The following is a 21,755-nucleotide window of genomic DNA, read 5'->3' on the forward strand; positions in this document are numbered from 1 at the left end:
CCACGAATATTATAATAAAAATCATAAATAAACAATACAATTTTTTTTACAATTATTTATTCTTTAATAATACAAATAAAAATTTATTATATATTTTTTTACAGAAAAATTATTGTACTTCAGTAGATAAAAAAATTAAGAACTACTTTAGATATTCTTAATAACTCTATAAAATAAAAATAAAATTGCGTTCATAAATAGCGATTTTATTATGTATTTTTGCCAGTTAAAAATAGATATACTTGTTTAATAAAAAGCTGAGGAAGAAAAAACATTTATCTCAATAATCTAATATTTTTCATTTTGACAATTTTAATAGTTGGAGTGGCATGTTGTATTATTCTATGGCTTAACAACTTTATTAAATTGATTGGTTAGTTCATTTAGTTGAGTGTCCATGCATTTTAACGTCTAATTGTAATCTACAGAAGGGGTAATTTTGTGTATCATCATTATAAATGTACATCAATTTATCGGCCATAGTCTTATCCCTTAGGTCATTGCCTTTTCCTTAATCTTAGAGTTGAGGTCAATTAAACTATAAAACAAAACAAAATCTATATAAGGAAAATCATTTTTAATAGTTTTCTTTTAATAGAAATAAAATAGAAACACAAGTAAACAATTTTAAAATTGTTAAGAAATAGTTAGATTAATATTTAAAAAAAAACAAATTAATTTGCGTCAAAATAAGTTTTTCAAAATATATAACTCTATTCTAAATAATATTGTTTATTAACATATATATTTAATAATTCATTGATATCTTATTATTATTAAATTAGAATATAGCACCAAAAAAAGCAAAACTAACTTAATACAAGCCAAGAGGAAGGAGACACTGGTCTTCAAATATACTGGTTTCCAAAGTTTTACAAACTGGATATTTGGGGATTTTTTCTATTTTGATGTGGAGGATTTGATTAAAATAAATTTTCATCCATTGTCTTATCCCTTAAGATTCCTATTTTAAATGACGAACTTGCATATATGAAATTGTAGAGTATCTTCTTATCTACAACAAAAATGAATAATTAATAGATTATCACCTCAGTAGCGTAGCAATAAAAAATAGCAACATTTTACATAGATTGAAATTGATATACCGCATTTCTATAAGGTACAATTTTTATATTTAGCAATTAAAACGTCATTTGCATAAATTAATAAAAATCACTCACATTCATACGCCTTTTGTCACTTTGTCTGTCAATCTGTAGCGCTAATGAGGGAAATGTGATTTTCTTGGATAATGTTCAAGATAGACAGCTGAATTTTTGTAATTTTTTTTAACTAATAAGCATTTAATATATAGTTTACTTGATCCGTCTGTCTGTCAGTCATGCTAAAAAATGTAAAAAAGTTTTGTAATCTCCCCCCTCCCCCCAATTTTATCATTTATCTTTGGATAGCGGACCAAATAATGCCATTTCTCGCGATTGTACGGGTCATGCGTCATGTTGGAAGGGTGACTCAAGCTTCAGATCCCAGATTTAACAATTTGAGAAAAATTTATTTTATACTACAGGGTATTAAATACTATTGCTAGCATCGCTTTTATCTTATAGAGAAAATAGCAAATCAAATAGCAAAAACTGAAATTTCGTCACCCTTCCAACATGACGCATGATGAAGTACGACCGCGAGAAATGGCATTATTTGGTCCACTATCTTATCTATGATCTCTAAACATCTGCCCTTTAAATCTCTTTGTCGTTATTTCAATCCAGGATTTTTATGCTTTGCTACTTATTTATATTGTCATCCTTGTTTAACCTTCGACGCATTGACAAACGCTCGTTATACAGCAACTAAACATCTAATGATAATCTACACACTAATTGTACTATTTGAATATCTTCAAATATAATAAAAAAATCTACAAATGAAATAATATTGATTATAAAATTATAAGAAAACTTGAGATTTATAATAATAACATTTAAGAATAAAACAGTTTGGTACCAATAATATAATATTTTATGTATATTGTACACAGAAACGTTAAAAAATGGCTAAAAATCAATTCCTAATTTATTCAACAAGAAAAAAATCAACCCAATTTATTTTCATATTACTAGACAACTATCCATAAAACCATCTTTGCAAAGTTAATTAAGCGAAACTTTACTATAAGTAACCTCAATATGTCTGTCTCTCTTTCGTTAACGTACTTATCCTATAATTTACCCATTACATTTCTACCATTTTCTCTTAACCTTACGACTGTAGACTTTTATTTTCAAAAAGCTTTGCTTATATTGAATATCTAAAATCAGTCACATTGATTTTATATTATCGGTACCGCTTAATAATTCATTATTAACAAAAAATATAATTTTTAACAAAAACTGTTTTGTTTCTCGACTGTTATTTTATTTATCACGAATTGTACACATAGGAGTATAATATATATTTTATAGTAGGTTTGCTGAGAATTAACACCAACTCATTTGGAAAACCTGAAAAAAATATTAAAAATTATCAAAAATGGAAAATGAATAAGAAAGTTATGTTAATATTACTAAAGTGGTTTTTTTAAAAACATGTACCAAATCCCTCAAAATTAAAAAAAGGTAAAACAGTTTTTATGCGAAGGCATTTTTCCATAGGCAATTTCTACAGGGAGGATTGTGGTACCCTCCCCCAAAATGGTATAACCCTTCCCAGGACCCATTGTAAAGGAAAACCATATCGGTTCAGCGGTTAGCAAGAACCTTCGGTACAGACAGGCACACATACACATAGACATACAGATATCTCGTTACTTTTGCATAAGGTTTAAATACTTACAAGCTTACTTTGCACCCGGATTGTCAGAAATTGTTAATTTTTTCTTCTCTTCTCCTTTTGACGAACATCACATCAAAATATATGTAGAAATTAAATCAGGTTCTTTTTAGCTCCATTGGCAAGATAAAAAAAACTATGCGAGAAGATTTTATTTTTATGTTTAAAGTCTAAATTATAAAGCAATGAATTTATAATTACTTGGATTTTATACCAGATTACAATGTTCTCTAATAAAGTGAAACATGGAGCGGGCTAAAATGACGATATCCTCCTAATGGATAAACGAACTTGCCAATAAAAGGAGAAGTAGCAACCAAAATTAATGACAATTTTTCACTATCATAATATCTGGAAGTATATTCCTCATCCATTTATAAAAAAGACTATATAGTAGGCTTTACTGACCGTATAACAAGGTTTGCTTGAGCTACACCCCCCAAAGAAAATTTAATGTTTGTGTGAGTAAAAATTTGGAGAGGTCACCAACTACTTATTGGGGCGAAGTCCCTATAAGCTGGGTGGACGTCGCAAATCTAAATTGTCGTGGTAAATTTTAAAACTAGAATGAAAAGCAAGAAAATAAAAGTACAAAACAACTTTTTGTTTTATTTTACCTAGTTTTTCTCCTTTTTTATATTTTTTTTTGTGGAAACTGTTCTAAATGAGACGGAAATAAAATTGTATGTTGCAGGCTTCAGCAGGGATAGATACATAGAAAATAAATATAAATAATTTTCATTTCTGTTCCTATACTCTATATGTTCAATTAATGGATATAGAATGTACGTGGATATTATGGCAGCGAAAAAATGTCGTCAATTTTGCTTGCCAACATGGAACTCGTTTAGCGGTCAGTTCGTTACATGGGTAAAAGGGGCTGGAATTTTAGCCCGCTGCGATTTTCATTTTATTTAAAAATCTGGTGTAATATCTAAGGTTTAATATATTTTGGCCAGGGTGGTTTAAAAACCCCTCGCCATCCCCCCCAAACGCACTTCGATTGGAATGCAACAATATGCTGAATTTCATTATTAGTTATTTATCGCATCTTATTATAAACAGCTTTCCGAGGGTATAAAAATGAACAAAATCTGGTTTTAATCCTATCATTGTACATTTTTATATTCGTAGACAACTCGATAAAAAACAATGCTAGACATAGTTTTTCGTATTGATGAGAACCGGTTTCTGTCCACCGGATTCGAATGAATACGAGAAAATAATTTTCTTTCTATGTTCTACGGACAATATTTGCAAATATTTATCTGTATCCTAGACTGTAAGTAATCAAGGATTAAAAGGAAAAAGACAACGGCCGATAAATTGATGAACATCCCCATTGACAACACATAAAATAACCCTTTTTTTAGTTTACAATTAGTGGTTCCAACGTTTGAATACCAAACATAATTAACCAAACAATTAAAAGAAGGTGTATCAACTTTTTCACTTTTTATTTAAGATAGCTAGCCGGTTGTTTTAGTAAGTGGTAGATGTAAAATTTTTCATAGAATTCAGATATGCAATCGTTTTTTTTGTAGACCTCTTATTTTTTAAGTAATTTAAGTTTAAAAAAAAAATTAAGTCAATTTTAAGGTACTAAAACACAAAAAAAAAGGAAAAAAATGGCCATTATGAACAAAAATAGTAAGTTCTTTAATTTGAAACCTTACTTTTTGAATTTTGTCAGGTAATTATTGAAAAAATAGATTTTTTAAAACCAACGAGAATAAAAACTTTGAACTTAATTTTATCATTTCACAGGTAAAAAATATATGGGTTCATATATACCTTTAGAATCAGAAAAATATTACAAATCCATTGTAAGCAAAATTGAAAAAAAGTAAAAAAATACAAAATGAAAAAATGGCCTATTTTATTTTGTTGTACAGGCAACACTTTCGTCATCCCCTAGTTACCCCCTCTTTACCCCCTTCCCATTTCTATTCTCAATTCAAAAAATAAGGTGGTTGCCTGTATAATATAATATAATATTTTCATATAATTCCTTTTATTGTAGTTTATAAACTATATTGTAAACTTTTTATTTCAATTTTGCTTAGAATGGATTTGTAATATTTTTCTCATTCTAACAGTATATATAATGCCTATTTCTTATGCCTTGGTAATGATAAAATTTAGTTTAAAGTTTTTATTCTCGTGGGTTTAAAAAAATCGTTTTTTTTCAATAATTACTTGACAGAATTGAAAAAGTAAGGTGTCAAATTAAAGATCTTACTATTTTTGTTTATAATGGCCATTTTCTTTCTTTTTTTTGTTGCATTTTAGTACCTTAAAATCGACTTAATTTAAAAAAAAAAACTTAAATTACTTAAAAAATAAGAGGTCTACAAAAAAACCGATTGCATATCTGAATTCTATGAAAAATTTTACATCTACTACTTACTAAAAGAACCGGCTAGCTATCTTTAAAAAAAGTGAAAAAGTTGATACACCTTCTTTAACAAGTCACCAATTTTTTTTAGCCAACAAATAAAAAAAAATGTTATTATAAAACTTTGGGGACTAGTGTGATAAACAATCTAATGTCCCCTCTATCCCTGGTAAGTAATACTGGCAGAGTCAGACATAAAGAAATAAAATAGTCCTATATTACTCCCTATCTCTATAGATCTCTTTTACCCAGTTGTGCTACAAAAATAGCTAAATATAAAAACACTGTATTATTCCCTATCTTTACAGATCTCTTTTTCTACTCCCCTTTTCAATAGATCTCTTATAATTAGTGGTGCTACAAAAATACCTAAATGTAAATAGCTATATAACTTCCTGTCTCTATAGATATCTCTTTCTTTTCCCTTTTTCTATAGATCTCTTATACCTAGTGGTGCTACAAAAATAGCTAAATATGAATAACTATATCTCTTTCTATTCCCTTTTTCTATAGATCTCTTATACCTAGTGGTGCTACAAAAATAGCTAAATATAAATAGCTATATAACTTCCTGTCTCTATAGATATCTCTTTCTATTCCCTTTTTCTATAGATCTCTTATTCCTAGTGGTGCTACAAAAATAGCTAAATATGAATAACTATATCTCTTTCTATTCCCTTTTTCTATAGATCTCTTATACCTAGTGGTGCTACAAAAATCACTAAATATAAATAGCTATGTAACTTCCTGTCTCTATATATATCTCTTTCTATTCCCTTTTTCTATAGATCTCTTATACCTAGTGGTGCTACAAAAATAGCTGAATATAAATAGCTATATAACTGCCTGTCTCTATAGATCTTTGATTCCCAGTGGTCCTAAAGAGAAAGCTAAATAAAGAAACCTTCATTACTCCATACATCTATTGATCTTTTACCCAGTGGTGCTACAAATATAGCTCTAAAGTTTACCAGTGTTGCTACAAAGGTAACTAAAAAAAGAGCTATGATAATCCTAAATTACTCCCTTAGGGTGAATGTAATTGAAGTAAAGGGAAGGTGGAACAAAGCCAAACTGTGCATGCTATACTGATATCCCTATCTTCTCCTCTGTTAAGAACGAACATGCACAAGGCCACAGCCACCATGCTACATAACTATGAAAACAAATTTTAACAAAAAAAAGTTATAATTATATTAATGTTTGCTGATTAGAGGTAACTTTTTTTGATAATTTCTTTCTAGAAAAAGCATCACCAAAAAATTAATTTTGTACCACCTGCTGCTTGACAACAAACTGACTCTTTAGACCAGGAAAATTAGAGGAAATAAAAAGATATGTCTTGTAAGATAGATTCCCCATACACACCAATGCTTTAACAGACACTGCCATTTTGTTCACTAGAGCTAAAGTCATTTTACTCATTTATTTTCTGTGCATTGGATTGAGAGAAAAAATGTAATTTGATACATGCTAACTATCATTTTAAAAATAAAAAGGAGTAATTGTCAGGGAGTGATGGATATTAGCCTTTATCTATGCCATAACCTAAAACTAATTAGAATAGTTCCTACTTCTGCTGTATCAGTTCCATGAAACAGCCAATGTAGGAAATTACATACAATTAAAAATTTAAAATCATACCATTTGAATAGTAATCATTCTGAAGTGAATATGACAAAAATGTTTAAAAGAAAAGAATACAAAGTTATGAAATAACATTTTATATTTCATGCACAAAAAGTAAAAAAGAAAATACATCTTCACCTACTCTTTTGTGTTAATTTTATTATTCCTATAGAACACACACAGATAGGAATAGACTCAGCAACAACAGATTAATTAACACTGCACTGCATTATCTCTTTCCATTGTCTGTCAGCTTCCTTCCAAAAATAATCTATTACGCCAAATAAAGAATAGGCAACAATTATTCTTTGTCTAAAGGTAGGTATTCCTTCTCTTGTCTAGGATTAAGTAATTTATCAAAACATCATTAGGATCATATTATTTTTATCTTCTTTCTTATTCATATTACAGTTGTACTTCCTAATGACATAATAAGTAGCATCACCCACTCTATATTTGTTTTTTTTCGTATTTGTCTATCATCTTTATTGCTAGGATAGCTGATATCATTATTAGTGTAGCATCTTCCTTCACCCTTTAATTACACTTCTACTTACTTTTAACCCCTTCACTTTCTTTCTACCTCATCTAATTGTTTAAATTCTTATTTCAGTCTTTTTCTCTTCCTCTAACTCAGTTTTACTCATCATATCAAACAGTTTCCCTTCTAGTTGACATCCTTGTTTTTTATAATATGGAAAAATAATCAGTGTGTTTTGGTACGAACATAATCTCTTGTTTTTCCCTATGGCTGATTACTAACTGCATCATTATCTGGATATTTCTTGTCCGAAATAAACAACTTTTATATATTTTTTTTTTGCATTTTATTTTACTTGTAACATTTTAATATTGTTTAATATCAATTAGTTAATACATATTTGAATAACATTTAAAATTTTGACATTTAATATTACTTTTATGATGTTAAATTGAATGTTGTTATATGTTTCATAACTTATTCAATAGAAAAAACCATTAAAGATTTATAAACAGACATTTAAATGTCAGAATATTTTATTTTGTTAAACATTATTTTCAACAGAGAATATTATAACCCGGTTAATGCATATTCTATTGTTCAAAATGTTAAAACAAAATGATGTTATTCTTGACTATACAATGTTTATCCAACTTTGTTTGAATATTCTTTTTTTCTCTAGAGAAAAAAGATGCAATGCTGACTCAGGCCAACTAATAGTCATGATGCAAACAATGTACATATAGAACATCCAAATCCACATTTATATAATCGTTCTGTAGGATCTAGAAATGTTTATTCTTCCCATTTTATAGAATAATTTTATTTCTATCTTGAGTATAAGTGGATAAATATGCAAAACCATGAATGCTCGGCCACTCAAGTGTGCTTTAAATTTATAAGTATTTTTTATACCAATATGCATTGTTTTAATATTTCAATAAAAATAACTGCATAAGTCTAATTAATGTTGACTAGTTCCACAAAAAAGGAACAGGATAAAGGTCTAACTTATATTTATATTTCTTTTAAAAGATATACTTAGCGATATATGTACCGATTACATACCTAGAGTAGGAATAGTTAAAAGCCTGCAATTTCTAAAATATATGTAATATGTATGCTTATAATTGATTTTGCAGAACATGTAACATTAGATTAATATCTTGTTTAAATTTTTATAATTTTGTATCACCCCAGCTTGTAATTCCATTTGAGATAAGAAAATATTTTCTAAATTGACTTTTGTCTTAAAGTACATATTACAATGTTTAAACTTAATTGCACAATTTAATAAATTTTCTTCTTCTCAAGATAAAAGAAAATAACAAAATTTCTTTATTTTTACTTGTGTATTCATTTAAGTATTTTATAAGTATGTCCTATAAGTGTATATTAAAATAATAGTAATATTATTGTTAAGATAATAAAAGTTAATTCAATGTTTTGTTTTAAATAACAGGATTCTAAAAATATCTTATAAAAATCAAATATATATTTTGCACTTCTCCAAATAGGCTTTCACACTTTTATAATTTGATCTTACAGTTTGCAAAACCTTTGACAGGTCAAATTAAGAATTATAAAACTAATGGTGTGAAAAATTAAAAAGACTTTGTTGAATTAGATTTTCAAAGAAGATTTTGTTTTTATTGAATATATACAACTTTTTATGTATTTGATATGAAAGACACAAGAATTTTTTTAAACCTATCAATTTTGTCATACTTGTTTTCTAATAAGATTAAAGAACATTTTATGAACTAACTTTGCAAAGTGAAGAAATATGTAAATAAGCAAAAATTTGTGATTGAATTTTATGTAATACAATTTGTTGCAAACATAGTATAATTTTGATCAGAGGCGTTCGGAAATAGGGTGTATCAACCCCTTGGTAAATTAAAAGGGGGTGGGATGTACATACCCTGTGGCAAAATAAGGGAGGTGGAATAACCCTCTTAAGTCTCCACCCCCCTGGACAAGAGTACACCCGTTGAGTATAAAATAAAATTTTGCACACATCTACACATCTTTAAGTTTTTGCTGTAATTTGGGTGTAAAAATTAAGGGATTCTATCACGCAGCCCACCTCCCCCCTGGTAAACCCTGTGCATGCCACTGATTTTGGAACAAGAAGCATATACATACATATATCTCAATGATTGACCTTTTCTTTTGTCTCTGAAAATTCATTTATTTGAAATACCTTTAAAATGTGGCTTAATGTGAGAAATCAATCTAGCTGGCAGCTGGCCAACCAGGTAGCTGCCATCACATTTACTCAGCTTTATTGCTGGTCAGAATGAACATTCAACAATGGAGATGAATGTTGCAATAAATTCAAGGTACCAGGAAAAATATTCTAATAAAATTTGGAGACAATAAACTGTCGATCAATCTTCTCCCAAACTTTCAGCCATTTGTAAGCTTAGAAACGTGGGTACAGGTTGGGTCAGAAAGATAAATACTGTGCCTCCAATACTTAGTTTTAAGGTACCAAATTGGCGTAATTATGTATTTATAGATTATACATAAAATTGTTCTTGTTTTATTGTTTTAACATAAACAATTATAAGTGTCAGTAGATTATTTTTTTTTATTCCTTTTTATTATATCTTTTGTTTTTTAATTGAAAGAACATTTTCTACCCATTTAATCATAATTAGATTAATTAGAAAAAAAATTTATACAACACGTAGATGAATATCAGGGATGATTTTGTTTCATGGTAGCTAAATGAAATTAAACTAGCGGCTATGCCCCTAGAGGCTCTGCTGGTACTTAATGTGGGAAGATGAGGGGGGGGGTGTGTAATGTAAAACTCCACTATTTTTATATTATCTTTTGGGGGAGGGGGTCTTTTTTTCCTAATGACGAATTCTCTTCCTAGAATAGTTAGAAACCTTTCCAGCGGTTAGCGAGATCCTTCGGTTCACAGAGACAGACAGAAACAAAGACAACCCTGTCACTTAATATATAAAACTGAGAGTCATAATAATCAGTTTTATAAAATAAAAACGACTGAGCCCCTTGTAAAAAAACATCCAATGGTTAAAATGGTTAGTGGTTAGTGAGATCAAAATAGACAAAAAAATATTTCTTTATATAATAGCATTTACCAAATGGTCGGATGACAAGATCTTTGAAGACAGAGAGACTGACAAACATACAAACTCATATTACTTAGAATAGATTCGCTGAAATTTAAAACCTTTATAAAATTCTACATTATAAATTTTACAAGAATTCTATTATACTCGTTCTTTTTGAGGCCTCAATGGGTTATTTTTAATGTAATAATTTGAATCTGATTTCTTGAACCTTTTGTAAATATCAGATATATAATTAATGTAGCCTAACTCGGTAAGAAAAAATGCTGCTTCTTACTTAGAGATTTTTGGTAGGAGAGAAAAAGAATAGCCTTTAACTACCTAAAATTCACCCAATGGTACAACTGTTTTTTTTAGGATATTTAGTTACACAAAAGATCTACCTGAAAAAAACATGTACAAAAAAATAAAAATCTTTCTTTTTTCTTTTACAAAGAAAATCGTGAACTGCAAATTTGATTGGCGGAAAATTTTAAAGCAAAGTTAATTTCATCCAAAATAATTTCACTATTTTTAGTCAGAGAGGGAGGGGTCATTCGTTGGTTCATTAAAATCAGTGCTCTAACATTTCAAACACTAATTTTAATCTCAGTACATGAGGGGTAATTTTTTGTATCATCATTGGGAACGTAAATCAATTTATCGGCCATTGTCTTATCACTGACTTTTAGTTGTTTTTTACATAATTTGAAAATCGCTGCCACTCTATAACTAGTTTTTATATTGATGTAATTCCTGTGTCAGTTTGAGCCATGGTCTGTCCGGCATCTGACGATTCTTCGTCCTTCGGTTGTCGAACTTCATCTGAAACAGAACAGTTGACTACAATACAGTATTGATTTATGGACAGATGATCTTTTAAATCAGTTGTAGATTCGGTGAGACTATGCTACTAAAAATATGTTTGGATGAAATAGCAAATCCAATCTACAAGTATTTTGGTTGGTTGTTTGACTAATAACAACCTTTATGGCATTTAGGTTCTTTCACTTATTTTAGAATATGGTATATCATAGAAAAGTTAGCCTCAGTATAACCTCAACTATTCTTATTTTGATATTTTTAAACGCGGTTTCCGGCTAATCCGTTTGAGATTATCATACTTCTAAGTCAAAGATTGTCCCTTTATTTTATCAAGAATGTGGAATTACCTCTACTCTTAAATAGTTATAAACATTTCCTGGATCTGTATAAAGCTTCACTGTATAAGAAGAACCATATCGGTATCGCGATTATATCGAGATCCTATAATATACACTTAAACAGACAGATGGACACCCTGTTACTTATATATAACTGCCAAATTTAATATCTATACCTGGTTTTGGAGGGAAGAGAGCCAGATAGATGATTAATATTATGAAACACGTCACAAAAACTGATCAATTTAAAGTCAAATTATTTTTTATTTAATAGTTAGTTTGTTTTTCAACCCATTAAAAAAATACACTATTCTTGATTGTATATTTCGATTTTAGCAATCATTTTTAATTCATTTTGTCCCTTATAAAAGTGAATCAAGCAATATTAGCTTGGTCGTTTTTTGTTTTTTTTAAGAATTACCGACTTAATAATATCAAATAATTTTGAATATTAGACACATGTATGTTAAGTTTTTAGATGTGTAGCATCTCTATAGGTAACCACTTCCCTCACTGAATTACTGACTCGCTGACTGAATCATTCCTTACAACGGAAAAGCTGTTTATTGTTATTAGAGTGTCCTTAGAGTATGTTTTAGTTGAGTGTATTATTTATTTTCAATTTAACTCATTTTTGTATAGGTACTTCAAATTTTGCTTGGGTGGGAAGATAATGAAAATTAAATTAATATATAACCTCTTCTCTTTCTCTCCCTCTCTATATAAGAAAATATGCAATTTATTGTATGATATAAATACATACATATACGCATATATGACCATTTTCGGCCTTGTTTTAGAATATGTATTTTTTTAATTCCATAAAATTTGTTTTATTCGCCGGTTGTGTTATACTACTAAAAAATTATAAAATCTTGATTATTTTTGAATGAGGAAAAGATTTAATAAAGATTAAACTTTTCCTAGGCTTAATTTCTTTTAAATTGCTTCTTTAGATTTCCCTTAATTTATTATTTCATGGCTTCCTGTATAAACTAGTTGAAGTATTGTAACTGTAATAAAAAAGTTAAATTCCCCAAAGTACCTAGCGAGCAGAGAAACCTCCCTCCTTTTTATTTAAATAAATAAAAAAGAGGGGGGTGGGGGGGGGGGGTAGTTTATTTCCTTATGCCTAACTCCTTCGGGGAACCCTAACCAATCGGGACTACCCTGTAACGATTATTTTTATCCATTCTTATAATTAATTTATTTCAAAATATTTCTAAAAATATCTTTATAAATAGTTTAAAAGGTATAGGGATTCGAATTGAGGGCAACATTAAAAATTAATTATGTTTTTACTGTTCTTTTATTATTTTGGAAAAATAATGAATTGAAGTTCAAAAAAAGAGAAAACTTAAAAGCATAACCCACACAAAAAATTAATAGATTTTTAAGACTTTTGATATGAAATGAATCAAGTTTATCTTAAAATCAAATAACATTACAGTTACGCAATTTAAGTTTTTATTTTTAATAAATTAAAACAAACATAATCTCTCAAATTCCCTCTCTCCATTAAGTTTAAAATAAATTAAAATAAGAGAGAAGTATTGTTTTCCTATGACTGTTACTCTACATTGGGTTCTGGGTATCCATGCAAGGATTCAACAGTTGAAGAACACCTATTTTGTCTTACCATCTCAATTAAATTATGAACAATTAATTTGACTTTCCTGAAACAATGACAGCACCCATTATGTAGAATTGTTCGTTTCTTTCTTGTATCATAACTAAACAAAATTATGTTTACCAATTACATTTGATTAGGTAGGTAAGATTAAGTTTAGCCCTCCGAGAAGGCTTTTAGCATTTGTTAAGTTTGTCCAAATAAACCTTTAGACTCTCTATTTATTTAAAAAAATATTTATACATTTTTTTATTTATTCATCAAAGAAGAAATTTATTGAAGAAGGGAGGGGACATTGGCATGTATGCATTAGTTGGGTTGTCGGAACCCAAGTGGAACCCAAATTTTGTCTTCCTTATGAAGGGCAACCCTCCTCACAAGGAGAGGCCAACCCCTAAAAAGGAGGGGCCACAAATATTTTTTTCAGAACATTTAAATACAAAAATACAGGAGGATATATGACCAAAAGGATGAGAGGCGGAATTGAGCTGTTGAAAAGTACTGCATGTAAAGACATTAAATATTATACGGGTTTTGTGAACCAGTTCTTTTAAGGGTTGGCCTTAAAGCTAAATAAATAGTGTTCAAACTTTTTAACCAATAATGTTAATCCATAAGAAAGGGGTTATTTTGTTTATAATCATTGGGAATGTGCAATCATTTATCGTCCAATAACTTATCCCTTAAGATCATAGACACCCAAGGAGGAAGGGGGGGGGGGGTATACGTTAGATTTACTCTCCTCAAACCTTTGAAACCCCTCATTTTACCCGCATAAAAAAGGCTTAGACCTTCTTGCATAACATTTTACTAAAATAATGATCTAATAATGTTTTCTATAAATAAAACTATTTTACCTTCTGCAAATTTATCAATACTGCTGCTTGCAAAGAAAAATTTTAATTAGTTTTTTTTTGCTATTATTAAGTTATCTATAATACAAAGTAGAACAATGTTTTTCCGTCCCTCCGTCTGTCAAGATTTTGATATTAAAAACAAATATAAGGAGTGGGAAAAATTTCATAGTACATGAAAAAATCTCCCCCTCCCCCCCCCCCCCAAAAAAAAAAAAAAATACTTGCAAGTTGCACTCATAATTTTTTATAATATCTCTAAAGCTTAAAGAACGATATGTTTACAGGCTTGGGGCAAAACCGCTAGTAAATAATATTTGTTTATTGAAAGTGTACATTTAGATTTACTTTTGTGTGAAAGATTGTCTAAGCTATAAAACTTCGACTAAAATGACTATTCAACCTTTTTTTCAGATATTTTATTGCTGATGGTATGCTATCAAACGCTCTTGTTAAGTTCAAAAACACAAAAATTGTCAGAAACCCACCGTTTTCTTAGCATACACTTTATCTACAGTATAAATAGTGCAATTTTCAACGTCTTTAATCATGACACGAATTTAACTATAATTTAGAAATATTCTTTTGTATATTTAAAAGTAAAACTAAGGTACCTTTCTTGTAATTCTTGTAATGTAATATTATACTTTGCCAAATCTTTATCTGTTATGTTCACTGCTTTCAAGTCTTCGGGGGTTAGATTGTATCTTAAATAGATATATATAGATAGAATGTTAGATAGATAGATAAATAGATAGATATATAGATAGATAGATAGATTAATATATATATAGATAGATAGATGGATAGATATACAGATGGATAGATAGAAAGAATAATGCATACAGAATAATATAAATAGATCGATAGATGGAATGATAGATTAACAGATGTATCAATAGATATCAAAAATGATCTAATAATAATCTTTTAAACTCTTTTTCTGCTTTGCTATTTTAGACGTTGTCATCTTTTTTTTTTAAATTTTCCAGTACTTACTTCCAGAGATAAACAATAGAGGGGACAATGGACTGATTGTTTAAACCACTAGTCCCCAAAGTTTTATAGTAATGTTTTCTCATTTGTTGGCTTAACAACTATGGGTACTTAAATGAATATGGATTTACCTCTCCATTTCTTCTGGTGTGAGTATATTTTCTATATCTAATCTCATCTCACAAACAAATAGAAATATGCACAACCAAAATGTTTCTCAGATCTTGGTAGATAGTTACACTGAAAAAGAAATAAAATATGAATGCTTCTTCTTTCTACAAATTTTATGCAGAAAAAAATTGAAATTCTGAAAAGTAAACTTTTTTTTTCCTGTTTTATCATTTCAAAATATAAAGAACATTTTACATTTCTTAAATAATACTCAATAAATGAAAATTAAAATTTGAATTTCAACATGTAATCAGACTAAAACTGGTTTGAACACTTGTAGATAAAAGGCACCTTTTTTTCACGATATTATTTTTTTGAGAAATTGCTTATTCCCGTAAGAAATATGAGATATCCGATAAAAAGATTGAATACAGGGAAAAGGGAATGTGATTCTGACAAACAATTCTAAGTAAAAAAAAGTTTTTCAATCCCCTTCCCTTTTTTACTTCAACTTTCGCCATTTCAAATGGAATTAATTTGCTGAATACGTGGCAGAGTGGTAAACAAATTGGAAAATAAAAATCACGTCTCAAGATTTCCAACATGTTTCCTCAAATATGTTATTTTACATCATCTTATGCGTAGCCTATTTTTGTTATTTTTTATGTATAATTTCAAGTGAATTTTTAAAAACGAAGCTTTTTTATAATTAGGGTCGTTTCGTCCGTACATCCTCCCGCCCGTAACTGAGAGCTCTTTTCATTAATTTTGATGTGTCAGAATTGTCATCCTTGTTTTTGTTTATTTTTTAGAGTTATTTTTTAAAGTGAACTTTTGTTACTAAAAATAAAATTCTAACTAGAACAGGGAGGAGACAGTACACTTTAAATTTATCTCCACTATCATATCCCTTAAAAAATCCCAAATCTATGTAGACAAAAGCGAAGCATTCCTGTAAATGGTTTATTTAAACATGTTTGCAGCGTCCTAAATATTAAAATTCCACATGATATTAATCCGTTTAAAAATATAGTACCTCAAAGCTTTTTTTAACACAAATGTTTTACATGGTGTAATTATATATTAACCTTGGTTAATGTTATTAAAATGGCGATTCCTATGACTATCTATGACTTATTCATTGGCTCAACAACTTTGGGGACTTCTTTTATTGAACTTTGATTGGTTGTTCAGTTCATTAGGTTGAGTGTCTGAATGTTTAAACCACTAATTGTAATCTACAGAAGGAATAATATTTTCTATAATTATTGAGGATTTACATTAATTAATCGGCCATTGTTTTATCCCTTCAGATTCCTGGAATTAACCCATGGTTACGTGCAAAGTAGTCCTTGTTAAGCAAATTATCTAACCAATTAATTGTCTCCTATTACTAAAAGAATTGCATTTAAGAAAATTTGACTAATCCAGTAATTAAAATATAAATTTTATAGCACGGCAATTAAAGAAATACATGGGATGGCAACTAATTGAATTTTTAAAATCCAACATAGAGAGAAAGAGAGAGAGAGAGAGAGAGAGAGAGAGAGAGAGAGAGAGAGAGAGAGAGAGAGAGAGAGAGAGAGAGAGAGAGAGAGAAAATAGAGAAATCGAAATTCGAGAAAATTACATTTTCCAGAAAACTTTTAGACATATGAACATTTGACTACAAAATAAAGAATTCTATTTATGAAATTTATAAAAGCATTCATAATTTCCTGATTTATTCTTTGAAATACTTTCTCTGACTGTCAAATCAATTCATCTTTTTATTGTTATATCCCATTTTATTCTGTTTATCTTCCTTTGAAATTCTGAAAATAAAATTATTATTAATTAATTATAAAATATAATTATGTTACTTTTATTTTTATAAACTTTAATCTGTAAAAACAAGCATGACAATATCAATAAATAGTCAGAGAGACAATTAAAGGTCAATTTGTGTTTGTTTTATGAAATTTTTAAGCTATAAGGTTTTAAACTTTTAACTTCGCCTTTGGCCTCTAGGGGATTATAGAGAGGGTTCGAAAACTGACATAAAAACCACCCCAAGAAATATAGTATCTTATATTTTCAACCATTTGGGAATGGTAATTTTTTTAAAGAAGGTATTTCTTTTGGGAGGGTGATAGTATCCTCCCCCAAAAATAGCTATAAACCTTCCCATGACCTATGAGTAGCTACCCTGTAAAGGAGAACCATTTCATTTCAGGGTTTAGCGGTAACCTTCGGTACTAACAGAAAGACAGATAGATATTATATAATTTTTTCCACAAGGATAAAATAGTGATAATCTTTATCAGTGGTGTACAGAGGATTTTGAATGGGGGGCATAGGTGTAAAGGGGTGGACTCCCAAGGAAGTGTATCAGACCCCCTTAATTTCTCCGGGGGGGGGGGGGGGGGGGGGGTTCACCCCTCACTGCACTCCTCTGATCTTAATACTTATTATTCAATATTCTAATATAATAATAATTAGAATTTAAAAACCAATTTTTTCCCGTTAAATCAATCTACTCTGTTAAAATTAATCAAAAGAGATTATGTTTAATTTCTGAAGGGAAGCAACTGTAAAATTAATGTATATGTCCGTTTGTCTGTCAAATCGTTTTTGGGCAAGGATAAGTAAAGTAAATTGACTTTTGGTTACGGATTTTAGAGCATCCTGGCGGTCAGTAACTACTTAACTAAAATTTTATAACGAAATAGGCTATAAAAACAAGGATGAGAAAATTCAATATAAAAAAACTCGAAAAACAATCAAACGATCGAACATTAACACTTGAATACGTGTCAAAAATTAATAAGCTGAATTTTGATAGGTTTACAAAGTATTGTATATAAACTTGGTGCAAAATTGCATAAAAACAGGACTGTTTAAGGACATACTTGATATAGAGCCTTAAATATTGTACCATGTTGTCCTAGGAATTAATTTTCCAAATATCAGACGAATAGAATGATTATATCATACAAAATTTGGTTGTCAAAAAGTAAAAAGAATTAGAATGTTTTCAATGGACTTACTGACTTTGAGGTAACCACTATAGAGTTGCTACGATTTATATATTGTACTTATCTATCACAAGAATCATCATTCAACGTTTAAAATCGATAAGACAAATTTAACATACCTAAATTAGATACATATTTTAACATAAGATACAAAACAATAAATTGTTACACATACTTACATAATTTAATGCATAGTTTGGTACTTTCATAACCTAGGTTGGCCGTTAACGAAAAGAGCTAACCGTTACTTACAAAGGGACGTACATACAGATTCTAATTATAAAAAAAGCTTACAACTTAAAAATAAGCCTAATGATGTTTATTGTTTACCTATATGCCGTAAATTGACAGCCATTAACAAGAGAGATTTTTTTAAAGCAAAGCTTTTCTATAATTATTAAAAGCGAAGCTATTCTGTTATTAGGGTAGGTCCGTACGTCCGTCACTAAAAGATAGCCTTTTTCGTTAATTTAGGCATGTTAAAATTGTCATATCGATTTCAAACTTTGCATGGTGATTCCTTTAGTAGTTCTCTATACTCATTACAAGAATGTTCGTACGTCCACTTTAAACATGTTGATTTTTTTACTTTTTCAACAACAAATCTCTCTGTGATCTAATCATCCGATTAATCTGATTTTTGGTATGTTAATTCATGAGACAACAAATTATAATGTTATAAGCGAAGCAACTCTATAATTAAGTCCTAAAAATGTAAGTATGTCCATTAGGGTGGGTCGATTTGGGAATTTCACATCAGTTCACATTGGTAAGGGTTACTGGGCCAATATAAAACCCTGTAAAACTTGAAAGAGGTTTTTTAATCCCAAAACAACGGGCGCGCGGGGGGTATAAAATGTGCCTGCCCCCTTATAAAACCAAAAATTGAAATTTCTTCAACCACAGGTATGTTGCATATCAAAATGACCGTATTGAAATGCTGATTACAGATCTTAAAACCGTTTTGAAAAATTTATATTTAGTCTTAAATGATTTTCAAATAATCTACACAACAAGGACGCCCACAAGAAGAGAAGGAGTTATTCTATGAACAATTGCAAGACACTTTTGACACACTACCTACTGAAAGTGAAATTATCATCATTGGAGATCTAAATGGACATGTTGGAAGTATCAAGGTGGAGAATGTCATAGGGGACTTTGGAGTTGGTGAGAAAAACGTGGAAGGTGAAGCAATAATTGATTTCTGTATTAGAAATGGCCTTTCTGTTATGAACACGTTTTTCAAGCACAAGGAAGCCCACCAGTACACTTGGTACAGGTACAATTCTCACGTTGGTACCTATGATATTAAAACTCAAATTGATTTTGTTCTTAGCACCAGAAAATCAATTATCAAAGATGTTAAGTCAATACCATCAGAATCTCTGGATTCAGACCATAGACTGGTGAAGGGTAAAATGAAAATACACCTTCCTAAGATTGAAAAAACATCTGTTAGAAAGAGAGTGAAAATTGGAAATATTAAAGAAGCCGCTGATGACATCCAGCAAGCTATCAGAGAAAATGCTGATAGTATTAAAAGTAATGATGTTGAAGAATATTGGAAGAATCTTCGTGACCATCTCCAGGATATTCAAGAAAACATCATTGGTATGAAAAATGTTGGAAAGACAAAGAAAAAGAAAACTGGTTGGTGGACAGATGAAGTTAAATTGGAGGTTGATAAGAAGAAACTGCTCTTTAGAAAATGGCTAAAGGAACGTACACCAGAAAGCAGAGAATCTTATGAACATCAAAGAAAAACTGTCTATTATACTAAAAAGAAAGCCAAAGCTAATATGTGGACGAGTATTGGCAAAGATCTTGAAAATGATCTTAAAGGCACAAGAAAACTCATATACAGTATGTCCAAGAATTACAAAAACAGAAACGAAGATAAACCAAAGAATGCTACTATTAAAGACAAGGATGGAGACATTGTAACAGGCGAAGAAAATGTTGCTGCAAGATGGGTGGAGTATTTTGAAGACCTGCTAAATGTAGAAATTGAGGATAGTGTAGAGGATGGTGAACATGTTAATGAGAACCATGCTGAACCTGAAATTGACAATTCTGCTAACCCAATCACAATGGAGGAGTTGGAAAAGTCTTTGAGGTTAACCAAAAGTAACAAAGCTGCTGGGCCAGACCTTATCCCAATTGAAACCATTAAAGCAGGAGGCGAACCATTGAAGAATCTGATCCTAGAACTCTTGAACTTAGCTTGGAATACAGGTACAGTTCCAGAGGAGTGGAATCATTCAATTATCTGTCCTATTTTCAAAAACAAGGGGGATCCTCTAGAATGCTCCAATCATCGTGGAATATCACTTATGAGTCATGTTGGTAAACTTTATGAGAGAATCCTTGAAATCAGACTCAGAGCCCAGGTGGAAGATCTTCTTTCAGAAAGTCAATGTGGCTTTAGACCTGGACGTGGTACAGTTGACCAGATTGCTGCCCTGAGACTTTTCCTGGACAAAAGCTGGGAACATAATATTAACCAGTATATTTGCTTTTTGGACTTGGAAAAAGCCTTTGACAGAGTGCCCAGGCATAAAATATGGGATGTTCTATATGAATCTGGTGTGGACACTAAACTTTTAAGAGCTATTAAAAGTGCTTATGTGAACCAGAAAAGCTCTGTTATTAATGGCAAAATCTACTTTACAGTAAACACTGGTGTCCGACAAGGATCAGTTCTCTCCCCCCTCCTGTTCATTGTTTACATGAATCATGTGATTCTTAAAATTGAACGGGAAAATTTTATGCTGGAGAGGCTTGGCTATGCTGATGATGTTGGACAGGCAGCTGACAGCATGCAACGACTTCAGGAAGTGATGACTACCTGGGACAGAGAACTTGCTGCTGCTGGCTTAAAATTAAACTACAAGAAGACTGAGGTTATGAAGGTTGGTAGATCTCCAGAGGAGGGTGAAATTATTATTAACGGCCACACTCTTAAGGAGACTGATAATTTTATCTATCTGGGCAGTAAACTGACCTCAAACAACCTAATTGAAGAAGAAATCAACAACAGGATATCAAAATTTACAAAAAATCTGAACTGCCTTTACCCACTAATGAAAGAAAAATCTATACCAAAAAGTGTCAAAGTTTGTATCTATTCAACTATCCTGAGACCTGTACTTTTGTATGGATGTGAAACTTGGACTCTAACTACAAAGCTAAAGAGTAAAATCCAAGCTACTGAAATGAGAGTTCTACGTTTAATCCATGGTGTAACTAGAAGAGACAGGCTAAGAAATGACGTCATTAGAGACATTCTCAAAGTGAAATCAATTTTAATGATTATTGAGAAAAGCCAGCTGAGATGGTTTGGCCACATCATAAGAATGTCAGAGGACAGAGATGTAAAGAGAATGTTAGAATGGAAACCAAATCAACCTAGACCGATAGGAAGACCGAGAAAGAGATGGCTAGACCAGATTAAAGAGATAACTAGCAGAAAAATTGCCAACTTTGAGGAGGTCTTAAGTCTAGCCAGAGAGAGAGATGAATGGAGAAGGTTCATATGGAGGCTGATACCAGACGGACCATAGTCTACCTGGCGTACTGGTGAGAAGGTGAGAA

General features: G+C 30.3%; 2 protein-coding genes across 3 annotated transcripts; one reads left to right on the forward strand and one right to left on the reverse strand.

Moving 5' to 3' along the window:
• Nucleotides 1-135: 135 nt before the first annotated feature.
• On the reverse strand, nt 136-15,274 carry LOC145331543 (uncharacterized). 2 transcript variants are annotated; one of them, XM_080176253.1, is made up of 8 exons: nt 15,162-15,274; nt 14,649-14,741; nt 14,038-14,060; nt 13,227-13,283; nt 11,727-11,786; nt 11,142-11,212; nt 2,794-2,845; nt 136-2,462 (listed from the first exon to the last, which is right to left on the reverse strand). In XM_080176253.1, the coding sequence occupies exons 1-7, from the start codon at nt 15,206-15,208 to the stop codon at nt 2,798-2,800; spliced, it is 399 nt and encodes a 132-aa protein (XP_080032379.1). In that variant the 5' UTR covers nt 15,209-15,274; the 3' UTR covers nt 136-2,462; nt 2,794-2,797. The 2 variants fall into 2 exon arrangements, with proteins under 2 accessions (XP_080032379.1, XP_080032378.1); XM_080176252.1 differs by having other exon boundaries at nt 14,038-14,063.
• Nucleotides 15,275-18,878: 3,604 nt separating this feature from the next.
• Nucleotides 18,879-21,724, forward strand: LOC145331209 (uncharacterized). Its single transcript, XM_080175828.1, has 2 exons — nt 18,879-18,927; nt 19,176-21,724. Exons 1-2 carry the CDS (start codon nt 18,879-18,881, stop codon nt 21,722-21,724), a joined length of 2,598 nt encoding a protein of 865 aa, XP_080031954.1.
• The last annotated feature ends 31 nt before the right edge of the window (nt 21,725-21,755 follow it).

Source organism: Acartia tonsa, chromosome 11, assembly GCF_053477335.1.
Source record: "Acartia tonsa isolate MP-2025a chromosome 11, ASM5347733v1, whole genome shotgun sequence".
Taxonomy (NCBI): domain Eukaryota; kingdom Metazoa; phylum Arthropoda; class Copepoda; order Calanoida; family Acartiidae; genus Acartia; species Acartia tonsa.